The sequence below is a fragment of the Sander vitreus genome, chromosome 18 (genome assembly GCF_031162955.1).
Source record: "Sander vitreus isolate 19-12246 chromosome 18, sanVit1, whole genome shotgun sequence".
In the NCBI taxonomy this organism is placed as follows: domain Eukaryota; kingdom Metazoa; phylum Chordata; class Actinopteri; order Perciformes; family Percidae; genus Sander; species Sander vitreus.
In genome coordinates, this window is record NC_135872.1 from 4,637,230 (window position 1) to 4,651,005 (window position 13,776).

Below are 13,776 nucleotides of genomic sequence, written 5' to 3' on the forward strand. Positions count from 1 at the left end.
TAATGCGCCTTTTGGACCTCAAAATTAAATCATCTCATGTAATATGGCTTAAACAAACATCAACGTTAAATGCTGATGCAGTTTTATATGTTTTATTACCACGAGTTTACAGACGTCTCTGCTGATTGAGTATCACCTGTGACCTGAGCCGAGACACACCCACCAAACGAGAGAAAACATATCTCAAACATAGACTTAATATTTACAGTCTATGTAGTCGCTCTCTCTCTCTCTCTCTCTCTCTCTCTCTCTCTCTCTCCCCCCCATCCCTTGAAAATCAAGCTGTTCCATTTAGCGCTCCCTTTAGAAGCCTGGACAACTTCCGTTGTGTAATCTGGATGCAGCATTTATTTTGTTGCATTTGTTTTCGGGGTTTGTGTGCTTTTCTTTTTGCATCGTTTTTTATTTGCAGCGCGTTTATGTATTTGGTTGTGTTGTGTGTATTTGCAGCGTATTTATGTATTTGGTTGTGTTGTGTGTATTTGCAGTGCGTTTCCTAAAGTTGCAGGGCGTTTGCCCCTGTCGGCCACCGTATATCAGAGTTGTAAAAAAGACTACATTTACTCAACTATTCTCACAGTATTTGTTTGGCTACGTTATATTTCTGCTAGATGAAAATATTCTTTACTGCACCATTTCCCTGACAGCTGTAGTTATTAGATCTTTCATGCAAAACATATGATCACCTTATCAAATAAAATGCATTGTTATAGATTATAATGCACAACATAAAGTAGTGGCACAATTAAAATGCTGCTTACTTAATAATATGAAATGTGTATGAGAATTTAGGCGTTTTCCATCATGAGAGCTTTTGCTTTAATTACATTTTCAAACATTATCAGTCATTTTTGGAGGGTTAGGGTTAGTCAAATATTTACTTTCCTTTTAGTTGTGTTTTGGTCCACGCCTGTTGCTAACTGTGTCTGTTTGCTGTCACAGTGAGTTTTATCATTTATTTTCACTAAAAACAGCTGCCAGCTCAAGACGCTAAGACACTCCGTAAAGAGCTGACTCCTTTCACATTAAACATAGTTATTTGATTAGTTATTATTATACTTTTTTTTTAATTGTGATTTGAAATGACAGGTCAATCAGCCCTTTCATCTTTGGTCAAGTGCAAGAAACATCAATAGTTATTTCAATCAGGAGAGACTTCATTGCAAATATGAAAAGATTTATTTGTAAGTTACATAAGCAAAATATGAAATGTACAAAGTCTTTGGAGATTAGACTCCATCGTATCGAATATGTTAAAAAAGGGTAGAGAAACCCATATCCCCGATGGAGTCTAGACACTGGTGGTGTTGATGAAGGAGCACAAGAGACCAAATCGAAAGTGCCAAAGGGGCGGTCAGCTGGACGAAGACCAAGGCTATCATGGGTGAGAAGACCTCTATTCGCACTCTATTCCTGAAATGACAACTGACAACCGCAGAGGAGAGAACAGATTTAAAACAGGGATGTCATGCTGTGATTGGCTTGTGAAATACATGGCTGAATCTGATTGGTTTAACTGAAAAGTGAATGCCTAGAAACAGCACTTAGGAGAGATGTGAAAACGTTATTGAAGTCTTCCTGAAAGAACTATTTCAATGACATTGGTATGAATGCCTTTAGTCTCAAAAAGAAGAATTTCTAATGCTTTTGTTGCCACTTTAACTTTCAGTTCCACTAGCAGGTCAACCATCTGCACCCAAAAATGAATTCTATATTTATTAGGTTAAAGTGGCTATATGTAACTTTCAGTTTGTGTTGATTCTAGTGGCCCCTTTGGACAGTGTTTTTACCACACCTGCTGTCGTAAAGGTCTTTTTACCCACTGTATATTACTGAGTTAACATTACCGAGAGGTCATATAGTCACGATGAATGTTTTGCTCTGACAGAAAATCATTCATTTACAATAAGAGAATATGTTACAGATGCATTGTTGCCTTTCAAGTGTTGCACATGGTATCTTAGCCTAATTTGGATATCTTGTGAGCTAAACCTGGTATCACTGTCTCTGTGTCATGAGCCAAAGCATTAAGAGTTTGTTGTAGCAACCAACGTAATATCTTCGATCTATCCGCCAGGGTCCTCACCCACACCAAGACCTGGCAGCAATCAAGTCCCGCATCACATATAAAATCCTCCTTCTCACCTACAATCCATGCCTTGGCCCCATAGTGCCTCTCCGACCTCCTCCATCCATACACCCCACCCCCGAAACCTGCGGTCCTCAGACACTGGCCTGCTCTCCATTCCCCACACCAGACTCTGTACCTTTGGAGACAGAGCCTTTAGTGTTGCAGCCCCATCCCTCTGGAACACCCTCCCTGAAGATATTCGAAATGCTACATCCCTGGACATGTTCAAAAAACTGCTGAAACACCACCTGTTTACCACAGCCTACAACCTCCCTTAGCCACTGTAATTCTGTAAAGTGTCCTTGGGTTTCATGAAAGGTGCTATATAAATAAAAGTTATTATTATTATTATTATTATTATACAGCCCATTTCATAAAACCCAAGGACGCTTTACACAAGTACAGGGACAAAGGAAAAGAAAATAGTCTGCCAACACAAAGACGGACTAAAAGGAGTAAAAACGTCCGCGCTAAATGGAAGGGGGACCTAATTTAATGTCGGCTACTGACGTACAACTAGCCTACAACTAGTCATACTCAGATTCCAGTCAGAATATGAGTCTGATTCTGCTCCACTGGGCTGTGATTATGGGGCATGTTTCAACCGAACCAGGAAAGAAAATGCCTCTGCACTCAATTGGATAGACCTCCAACCAATCAGAGCAACGGATTATGTGACGTAATTGAGCAACGAATAGTAGTCACGCACGCTGAAAGAAGTAGAAGAAGATGAGTGTAAACGATCTTTGCTGGTGTTGTAAAAAGAATTTAAGGATACACGGAGTACTTACCAACATGATCATTATTTTTTAGAGAAATAGTAATGGATGCATATATGAACAAGTTCTCCATTTAGGATTAGATATCAATGACGTGGTTGAATACGTTACTGTTGATCATCTGTCCATCATCATATAAAGCCCGCCCTGACAATTTGATTGGTCCAAACAGCCCTAGTTCGAGCATAGTTGCTCCACAACGGATCAAGTCCAGACCGAACTTCCCGACCTCAAATGTTGTGGGCGGGGCTAAGTTCGGCTGGCATCCAGGCTAACGTACAACCACATCGCACATCTAAAGTTATTTTATGCGCCGTCTACCTGCCGTAAATCATTTTGTGACTTCGCTGGAAAAATCAGACCCGGGGAATGACATTAATAAAAACTATATCAAAATAGCTAGTCTTGTTTGCTGTTACAGGTCATTTATGATCATCAGATAAAAAATGTCACAGTTTCAGAAACATTTAAAAGTTACATATAGTCACTTTAAGGAGGGACACCCCGATGTCATTAATCATCATAGTGTAAGGACTTCCTGTACAGAAGGCCGACATCAGTGAAGATGTCTCACACATTTACATCTGTGAGTTTAAATGTGTAATCCCGTCATTGGTGCGTTGTTGCAGGTGCCTTTTATTTTGGAAATGTGATTAAATCCTAAATCCTAGCAATGTTTTCTTCGCGTGCATTCATCAGTGTCCCCCTTCAGATGTGTTTGTGTTGTCTGTGTGGTTGTTAGGTTACGCTGCCGGACAGCACGGCTCTACACAAGAGAATGTTAAGTGATGCTCTGCTGCTCCCGGGAGATCGGCTCTGTACATTCCTGGCACTGAGATACAAAAAGAACTGACATAACTGACTTTATTCCAGCAGCAGTCAGACTCTTTAATACAACATTATAATGTAGCACTGCTAGCTGATTCTGCAACATGAACCATCACTTGAGAACATCCTGCACTATGCATAGTCATCTACTACTGTGCAATATGTCATTTCTATTCATCCGCACCTTACGCATCTGTATATCTGTGTATATATATTTTTTTCCTGTCTGTATATAATAAGGGTGTTTATAGTGTACATATTACTACTATTATTATAACTCTTATTCTATTTTTTTCTATTTCTTATAATACTTTTTGTATATTTTTCTTATGTATATTTTTCTTATGTCTATTTAATGCGTTTGTGATTTTTTTCTTTTGAGCTGCTGTAACAAGGGAATAACCCCAGTGGGGGATTAATAAAGTCTATCTTATCTCATCTTATAAGGTGGCCTTTTGTGTGGAATAAAAATACATACAATTTAAATATAGATTGTTTTTTTATTTTATTTTTCAAAAATGAAACAGAAGTTGCAAATGCCCTCTCTGTACAGTAGCTTTTTGAACGAATGGTTCATGAGAACAGGCTGGAAGGAGATGTTGAGCAGTGGACTTGTGCCAGTAAGACTTTCCTTTCTATTAAGTCGCTAAGGCTGACAAGTGCATGCTGTATTTTTAAATGAGATAAACACACATAAACAGATTCAGCAAAGATGGAAACAGTGGCAATTCCTTTTCCATATAGTGCACTTGGTCTTGAGTTATTCAGGGCCTGGGAATGCACTAATCTTAAAATAAACACATCCAGATTGTGTCTCAATGTAATCTTGGCACAGACATCAACAGTGACCGAATGTGTGTGTGTGTGTGTGTGTGTGTGTGTGTGTGTGTGTGTGTGTGGGGGGAGGGGTCTAATCCTAAATTGCCTCTGTCTTGTATCTGTCTAAAGTATATATTTTTTATAGTTTCCTTCACATTTGTCTATCTGCTTTTCAACAGGTTCCAGTCATATTTTTTGCTTTAATGTGTCTTTATCTCTGTTCAGTTTAGTCTTTATATTCTGGTATGGAAGTAGGATGAAGCGGAGCTGGAGGATGGAGGATGAGGAAGTGACACTTTACTGATTGAAGGAAGTACATATGTCCTTAAAGGACAATTCCGTCGCAAAACGAACCTATGGGTTATTAACAGATGTGTACCCACTCTGTCGTTCTCTGGGACATGTTTTCATGCTAATCGAATGAGTTTTTAGCTTGAAAGACGCTAGCACGGACCGCTGATTAGCTTACAGCGCTAGTAAAGGGAACGTAAAAACAAATCGCTATTCATACCACTAAAAAGACTCGAAATATCATCAAACTTCAACGGTAGCATAATGAGGGTCCCTAAATGTTAGCATTGAGAACTTTGTAAGTGTACAGACAGTTTATTGAACCAAGAGCTGGGCTACGAGAGAGCGAGAGCTACCGGTAGTCAATGCCGCAACACAGCCTCGTACTTCGGGAAACTGGTGGTGTACCTGCGGACATTGTGTAAACATGAACGCGAGTGTCTTTATAATCTATCTTTTCAATAAACTGTCTGTACACTTACAAAGTTCTCAATGCTTCGGTTAACATTTAGGGACCCTCATTATGCTACTGTTGAAGTTTGGTGATATTTCGAGCCTAGTATAAATAGTGATTTGTTGTTACGTTCCCTGTGCCCTGAATACTAGCGTTGTAAGCTAATCGGCGGTCCACGTTAGCGTCTTTTAAGCTAAAAACTCATTCGATTAGCATGAAAACATGTCCCAGAGAGCGACAGAGTGGGTACACATCTGTTAATAACCCCTAGGTTCGTTTTGCGCCGGAATTGTCCTAAAAGAAGCAACTAGTTTAGAGACTTTCAAAAAGAAGTAGCAGAGAGAGCCAGAGAGACAGGATGGCTGAAATCAGATGAATTAAAACGTCTTTTTTTCTGATTCTGGTGCTTCAGTTTACAGTTAAGAACGTATTTGAATATGAATGACAGAAACACTAAGATAGCTAATTAATTAAATTAACATAATTAATGTGTCTTCATTACCTAACCTTCATTTAACCAAGACAGACAAGTGCTAGTCTGTTTGTATTACTGTAAACGTTAAGGCATTTGAGGAACAAAATAGTAACAGTAAGCTGTTGTACAATTTTACGGTATAGTACGGTGTTTTATTACTTTTTCTTTAGTAGCCAGGTTGAGTCCGCCCACAACTCTTTTAAAATCATGTGCCATCAAGTCCCCACCACTTCATGAAGAGAGTAATCGGAAAAATATAATACTACACCAGAGATTTAATACAAAGAAGTACAAAAAATAAGAAGAGAAAGAGAGAAACGAGAGAAATTTGGCCCTGATTGTGAGTGACTCTGCCAGGCCAGCACAGAGGTTGATGGCGCATTATTGGCTCACATACTACACATCGCACATCTTCCGCCATCCTGCTCCTAAAGGTCATTTAACAAGGTAATTGTGTTCTTATCAAATTTAGCTGTACCCTGGTTTGTCATTGTGGGTTGAATTTGCATTGTATTGTAACGGCCGATAGGATGCTGTTGAGTTGACTGTTCTGCACAGCAGTGCAAAGGATCATGGGACTAGGTTATTAACGGTTCCTGTCCTAGTTTAAGTGCGTAAATGATGTTCTGTTAGTGGTTTCGTTATGCATTTACATTACCTAGGCTTTAGTCTTGATTTAGTGTTCATGTTTATTTACATTTGTTGGGTTACCACGATTGAGACACTGGGGTAGATTGCTCACCTCAGTGTATCATGTAGAAGATAAATAAACTTCAATATCTCTGGTTCTTTGACTTTCCATTTTTATTTCATGACAATAACAAATGGAGTTGTATGAGGTAATTAGGTGGCTAGAATATGTTCAGCTGCTGCTCCCGTACACAGCAGTACATTGCTTAGCTTCACATATCTTAAACCTCCAACTAGTCGTCTCTGCAGTGTGTCCCATTCTGCCTCTCTGTCCCTCCAGACACATTCACACTTCCTCAAACCCATTCACTGCCATTCTCTTCCAGTGACCCCAAACCTTTCAGGGGTTAAAGTGGTTTTCAACACAATTCAATAATCTTTATCCTATCCTATCCAGTTCTCAGAAACAAACTGCAAAGATACAATGAGGAGCCAACAGGTCTCAGACAGTAAAACCTCATCTTATGTGTGTTCTTTCAGCTGCTACAGTATCACCATGTTGCACCACGGACATCAAGAGTGAAATCCTGCTGGGCGAGGAGTTTGACTCTTCACCTGTGTGTTCATGTGTGCTGTCAAACATCACCATGAATCCTGTCTGGTTTCTAATGAACAACATCTGAAGAGAACAACCTGCATTACTGCAAACACTTATCTTAACCAACAATCTTCACACGCTCAACTTCCTCAGTCATCTTTTTTTTCCTTTTAGGTGTGAAACACGTCAGTTTCACAAATGCCCCCTGGGACTGGACACAGTGTGAACACCAGACTCAACATGAGATTAATACAGTTTGTTTGTTGCAGCGTTAGATTGGATCAATAGACGCAGAAACATTTAACTTTACTCTGAGAGAAAACTACGTTTAAAAAATGCAAAAGTGAAAATTGAAAAAACTTTTTGGCTGTTTTGGTGTCTATAAGAGATTCAAACAGTCTAACCCTAAAAGTCATTATGAGGAAGTGACATCATCCTAATATCAGGAAGTAGATGCAGCGTCTCGCTCGACTAAAGCACTATTTTAGAAACAGTTCTGAGCATCAGAACGAGAGAGAGAAGAAGCAGAGACACAGAGAAGCACGATGGAAGAGTTCAAATGGATCAAAATGTCTTTATTTCTGATACCGCTGCTTCACTTTACAGGTAAGAAGACTTATATCATATATATATATATATATATATATATATATATATATATATGTATATTTATATATATCAGAGATGTTCACAAGTCATTTTTTGCAAGTCCAAGTCAAGTCTCAAGTCTTTGAGGGTCAAGTTCAAGTCAAGTCTCTAGTCTTTGAGGGTCAAGTTCAAGTCAAGTCTCTAGTCTTTTGCCACAAGTCCAAGTCAAGTCTCAAGTCTCTCTGTGACTCAGCCATCTGATCTGTCCCTAACACTGTATTGTTAAATCTTATGAATTCAAAGCATGTCCTGTAGCTACCATATTAAAATCAGTTGTGGGATAACTTTATGGGGTCTACTTAACACATCCCTCTAGACCTCAGACCTGGTGAAATATTAACCTAAGTCTGTCACATCATATGGATACAACTATAAAGATACAATTTGCATGTTCCCAGCATTAGCACAACACTTTGTGATGGTTAGCTTGTTACCTGTGTTTATATATGCTAAATGTAACGTCTCTTTCACTCAAAAAAATGTCTAATGTCGAAGTGGAAATCAAGCGAAAAGTGGCAGCGCCACACCAGTTGCAGAACAACATGCATCTCAGTGTCAGTCCAAATTACGCACAATAAGCAGTATGAACTCACTGATGTATTGCCATTTATTTTCTAAGTGTTAGTAGGCTCAGTGAAACTGAGTCCATCGCGAGGGAGACCCGACTCAGAGGAGGAGAGGTTAGTGAGGCCAGCGTCTCCACGGCAGGTGACAGTGCGCACGGATCCGCTGCGCCACGCATGGATGAAATAATGAAATAGTAAATAGGACTACAGCGACAGAATTATGTGCAGAATTAAGACAGTCAAGACGGCCCAGTGTTTGGTGGACCGGGTACACCTTGTTCACTTAATAGCCAACAAATCATCCACGGGATCAATTACGCATCACGAGTTTGCCCACCCGACACAGCGTTTGTTCCTGTGAGCCATGGATGTCTTAGCCTCAGCAACCACTAACTATAAGATACAATGTGCCTGTTCCCAGCATTAGCACAACACTTTGCGATGGTTAGCTTGTTACCTGTGACGCTATATGCTAAATGTAACGTCTCTTTCACATTAGTGTGTGAGTGACTGACCTATTTAGGTGCGTTTTGAGATGCCTGATGAAGTTCGACGTTGTTGATCCAGCATCATTTATCTTGGTGCCACACACTTTGCATTTAGCTGTTGGCTTACTGCCACTGTTTACCAAGTTATTAAAAAGCAAAACTAATGAGAAAAGGCACAACTCCATGAGGACTTGGTGTCGCCATCGGCAATCCATTTTTTGATATGTGAGTGCGCGCACATAGGTGCATGCGTTACGTTGCACATTATGGCAAAGGGCAGGGGACATGCAGCTCGTCATACGTTTCCCCGTATATGCGCCAATAAAAGAAAATAGAAATACATGAATACATTTTGATTTAAAAAGCAATAATTGCATGAAAACAGGTTGTTGACGAGTCTCGAAGCTCGAGTCCGAGTCAAGTCTGACTCGAGTCCCCATCTCTGATATATATATATAGGATAAAGAAATAATCGTCACACAATGAACACAACATACATCTATTTTCTCTCATCTTCTTAACAGCAGCAGCTGAAAACCATCACCTCTCCTTCACTATCAGAGCTGGACATGATGTCACTTTGCCTTGTGAATATGTGATAGACGGTCAGAGAACGTGTGACAGTACTACCTGGCTCTTCAGTGGTTCAGGAAACGCAGTGACGCTGTTTGAACTCGGGCAGATTAAAGAAGAAGCCGGAGTTAAATCAGACAGACTGAGTGTTACAGAGAACTGTTCTCTGGTTATAAAGAAGATCACAGAGGAGGATGTTGGTCGTTACTTCTGTCAGCAGTACAAAGCAGGACAAAAACAAGGTCAAGACTCTCAGGTTTATCTCTTTGTTATTACCAGTGAGTATTTACATCATGTTTTCTAACAAGAACAATATACTGACACATTAAAATATTTATGATTACAGTGATGAAGTTAATTTTACTCTTGTTGTCTTTCTCTCTCAATATCTCCATCTTCACCAGTGACTGAAGAGAAGAACGATGATATAGTGACGTTACACTGCTCTGTGTCGTCATATCATCATTGTAAACACACAGTGAAGTTGCTGGATGAGGGTAAAGACGTGGCTAAAGATCAGCCAAACATTACGACATCACAGAGTGGCTGCTACACCACTGTGAAATGGCTGGATCCTGGGCATTCTGTGGATCCTGGTTTAATTTACAAACCAAGGTCTAACTTATTGAAGTGTGAAGTGAGAGATAGTTACACTGAAGAAGTGCAGCTGTTTCCCTTCATCCCTCCTCATTCCTCAAGAGAGAAACCAGGTGAGAATATGATGAGCTGTTTAAAATCACTTTGTGGATAATTACACTAAATATTAGTGTAGATATGAGGTTTTAATATTTCATCATTGTATCATGATGTCAGATGGTTAAGCTTATTTCTAAATGTACAGCTTGTTGCATTTTGCTATTCTATTAATTAAGCTGCTGATGCAACAACGACGACAACAATATCACCAACATCAGGGACAATGAGCACATCAAAAGGTAAGAACTAAACTTAATCGCTTATTTGATGACTTTGAAGTTTCTAATCATTATTCCTCTTTTAGTTACAGTCGATAGTAGACATTTAGATATTTTATCACAGGACAGTGTTAATTCATTTGTCCAGGTAAAGCAAAAACCGCAACAACTGAGACAACAAGAACATTTGAAAAAAGCACAGAATCAGTAACAACTACGACAGCAATCAATGATCCTTCAAACAAACTACAAAGTAGTAACTCAAAGATGTTGTCCCTCTTCCTCTGGAATCTCTGTTTTCCTGTCCAAAAATGTTTTTTAATGTTTTCATTGTCTTTCCAGTTTGGCAGTGGTGGCTTATCGCTGTGTCTGTGGCTGTTGCAGCTCTCATAATCATCACTGTGGCTGTCATCAGATGGAAGAGAGCTAAAGGTGAGAATATTGCAACACATCTTCATGACTAAACCACACAATAACGTTGACTGTCAATGACTCCCAAAACGACATATATGACTATTCTGTTAACTACCGCATGGTGGTTGCTTTAAACATTTTTCTTCCAACCCGGAATGCTGTGTGGACTAGCCAAACCCTCCTCCGCAGAGCTGTGGAGGAAGGTCTGACAATGTGAGTCTAGGCTTTCAAGTCATGGGTTAGTGTGGAAACAGCAGTGGACCAAACCATTTAGTGTCCAGTGAGAAGCTACTGGCAGCTACGGGCGTGGTTTAGGTGTGTGATGGCCGGGACTGTTCGTTCAAATCAACAATGGCGGACGTGATAGATGACAGATGGTTCATCCAATCACCTGCCAGGTATTTTTTTTTAAAGTGCCTTTTCCAAACAGTTTTTAATTACATATAATAACAAACCACTTGGCCCCATCCTGCATCCTTATGCGGAATATTTCGCTCATTTACTTTCCCTTATTTGCTCTCGCGATAATTACTACAGCCACCAGAGGTCGTCGCCTAAGGAGAAACGTGAATATGGGACGTTAAGAGCTGCTTGCACCATCGACCTATATGGTCGTTTTCTGGGGGAGGACATTAACATAGGAAACTTTCATAATGTTTTTATTGTGGAAGCTGAAGTCGACTCTCTTTTGTCTCTTCAGGGAAGAAAACACAGATGGATGAAAACATGGTGAGTGTTGTGACTCAGTATTCAAATGTCTGTACATTCAATTAGCTATTCTCTGACGGTGTCATCAAAATCCAAACATCCTTCATAGACTTTGTTAATTTCAGATACTGAGCTTAAACACTGCAGTGACTCCAGAAACCAGATCACACACTGCACCCACAAGTTACACTCCCTGGTTTATAGATCAGCTTTTTAAAATGTATCTCTGTGAGCCACTGTAAGTCTGACTTCCTTCTGCGAGAGAAGACGTGGAGGAGTCTGATGATGCAGCTGGACGACACCACTAGAACCCAATGAAGTCCCCACATGTTACTGAGCAGCCTTTATGTTGTCTCCTCTGTGCAGACTGATCCTGAAGGTGATGTTTTCTACGCCTCCATCAGCTACACCAAGAAGACCAACAGGAGAGCCCAGGTCAGCTGCTGATTGGTTTCTGTGATGCTGTGTCATTATCGAGCATTGTGTTGTGTTTATGTGGCGCTGGATATCATAATGTTGCATTATTCTGTTGTTTCATATTGTGTAATTTACGTGTTGTCTTTTGTTTCCCAGGCTCGGGGTGGAGATGATGATGAAGATGATGTAGTGACCTACAGCACCGTGAAAGCTCCTTCTTCCTCTGCTGCTGCTGCAGCCTCTGCTGATCTCAGCAACCTCTACGCCATCGCCAACAAACCCAAAAAATAAGACAGCACAGTGTAGTTACAGCTCGTATCATTACAGTTATATTTGGTTACTTGATATGGAAGAAAGATATGATAAACAAATGATTAGCTCATGGTCAAGAGATGTGCGCACATTGTTCTATAACTATGGCCGAGGCATTTCTCAATAAGAGCAACGGGCTGATCATGTATCTAACTAAACCTAAAAAGCTTACATTTAAGATGATAACAGAAATACTGTATATTACTGAGAATTATGTTGTGTTATGTGTATATCATTTATCTAAAAAGGTTATGTGCCCAGCTGAGATCTCTGTATGACTCTGTATGACCATTTACCATGTATTACCATTTACTGTTGGAACTGGAAAGTTTGTCAGTCTGGAAGAAGACAAGCAGGTTTGTTCAATGTGCTGATTGACTGATATAAAAAAATTAAGATTAATTTTAAATTCCATTGCCCTTTTTACTCTTAACTGCACAGAACTTTGTTAAGTATGTTACAAACAGATAATGATTCTTCTTTTGTTCACTTGATTTTGTAAATATGGATGATGCACAAATATTGAGTTGGCTATTTGCATATTAGGATTTTCGCTTAAGTATACTTGGAGAGAGCCTGGGAAATGAGATAAAGATTTTTTTTAATCAGTGTTATCATAATCTGCAGGAATGTACTGTTTTTGTCAGTGTACAGTTCATATTCAATGCAATTCAATTTTATTTATAGTGTCAAATTACAACAGGAGTTATCTCAGGACACTTTACAGATAGAGTAGGTCTATACCACATTCTATGATTTACAAAGACCTAACAATTCCCCCAAAGAGCAAACACTTAGTGCGACAGTGGCGAGGAAAAACTTCCTTTTTACAGGCGGAAACCTCGGTCAAACCCTGGCTCTTGGTGGGCGGCCATCTGCCGCTGCCGGTTGGGACACAGAGACACTGATACAGATAGACAGAAATATGATTAATAATAACCATAGCAGTTGGTATGATGCGCCGTGGCACTTATAGTAACACATGAAATGGGTTGTTTAGAATATGTTTTTAAAGATAAATAAGAATATAGAAGTACTTTTTAATGTGGTCATTTTTGCTTGTTTTTTGCTGTTCCTTTTGTAAAAGTATAAAGATGTAGGCTGTGTTGTATTAAAGCAGTGTCTTGTAAACCTATGTGGCATGGACCAGATGTTTGGCATAACACAGAAATTAAATATAAAATAAACTCCATCTATAACTGATAAAGTTTCATCAGAATTATTGATCACTTGCTGCATTGTGTTGTGTTTATGAGGCGCTGGATGTCATAATGTGCAGTCGATTAACTAGTAGCACAATAACCCAACATTACATGTCTGTTTGACATGTAAATGAGCATAACATATGTTAATATATGCTGTTAGGAACTTTAATGTATTTGTGTTGGGTTGTAGTTAAAGATCTAATTGCTTTTTATTGTTATCTATCACTTGTTATTGTTTGACATTCAGTAATTTTAACATCTCAGGTTATTGTTTATATTTTGATATTAAAGTAATTAAAGCAACAGGAAGTGACAGGTCGCCGCCCAACAAACGCAAATATTTGTTGCTATAAGCTGCTTGCACAATCGACCGCTTGTTTCTTTTGGGTGAGGACAATATGGACACGCGGTTGAAAGCTCTGGAAAGAGATAGAAAGTGAACCTTGAGTTAAGGGTTTTTGGTTTGTTTTGTCAAATTAGTTATCGGATGCAGTTTTGAACCATTCTGGTTGAAATGAATGTGTAA

At 39.4% G+C, this 13,776-nt stretch overlaps 1 protein-coding gene across 1 annotated transcript; it reads left to right on the forward strand.

Moving 5' to 3' along the window:
• Positions 1 to 7,515: 7,515 nt before the first annotated feature.
• Positions 7,516 to 13,231, forward strand: LOC144533370 (uncharacterized). The gene is made up of 8 exons (XM_078274685.1): positions 7,516 to 7,611; positions 9,232 to 9,558; positions 9,685 to 9,990; positions 10,153 to 10,215; positions 10,537 to 10,626; positions 11,309 to 11,337; positions 11,683 to 11,751; positions 11,890 to 13,231. The coding sequence occupies exons 1-8, from the start codon at positions 7,551 to 7,553 to the stop codon at positions 12,022 to 12,024; spliced, it is 1,080 nt and encodes a 359-aa protein (XP_078130811.1). The 5' UTR covers positions 7,516 to 7,550; the 3' UTR covers positions 12,025 to 13,231.
• The last annotated feature ends 545 nt before the right edge of the window (positions 13,232 to 13,776 follow it).

Bases quoted from the DNA above. Each gene is read 5' to 3' on its own strand.
- LOC144533370 (XM_078274685.1), top strand. From the start codon at position 7,551: ATGGAAGAGTTCAAATGGATCAAAATGTCTTTATTTCTGATACCGCTG. The intron at 10,627-11,308 runs GTGAGAATATTG...TTGTCTCTTCAG, and splicing joins CAGATGGAAGAGAGCTAAAG to GGAAGAAAACACAGATGGAT. The intron at 11,338-11,682 runs GTGAGTGTTGTG...TCCTCTGTGCAG, and splicing joins CACAGATGGATGAAAACATG to ACTGATCCTGAAGGTGATGT.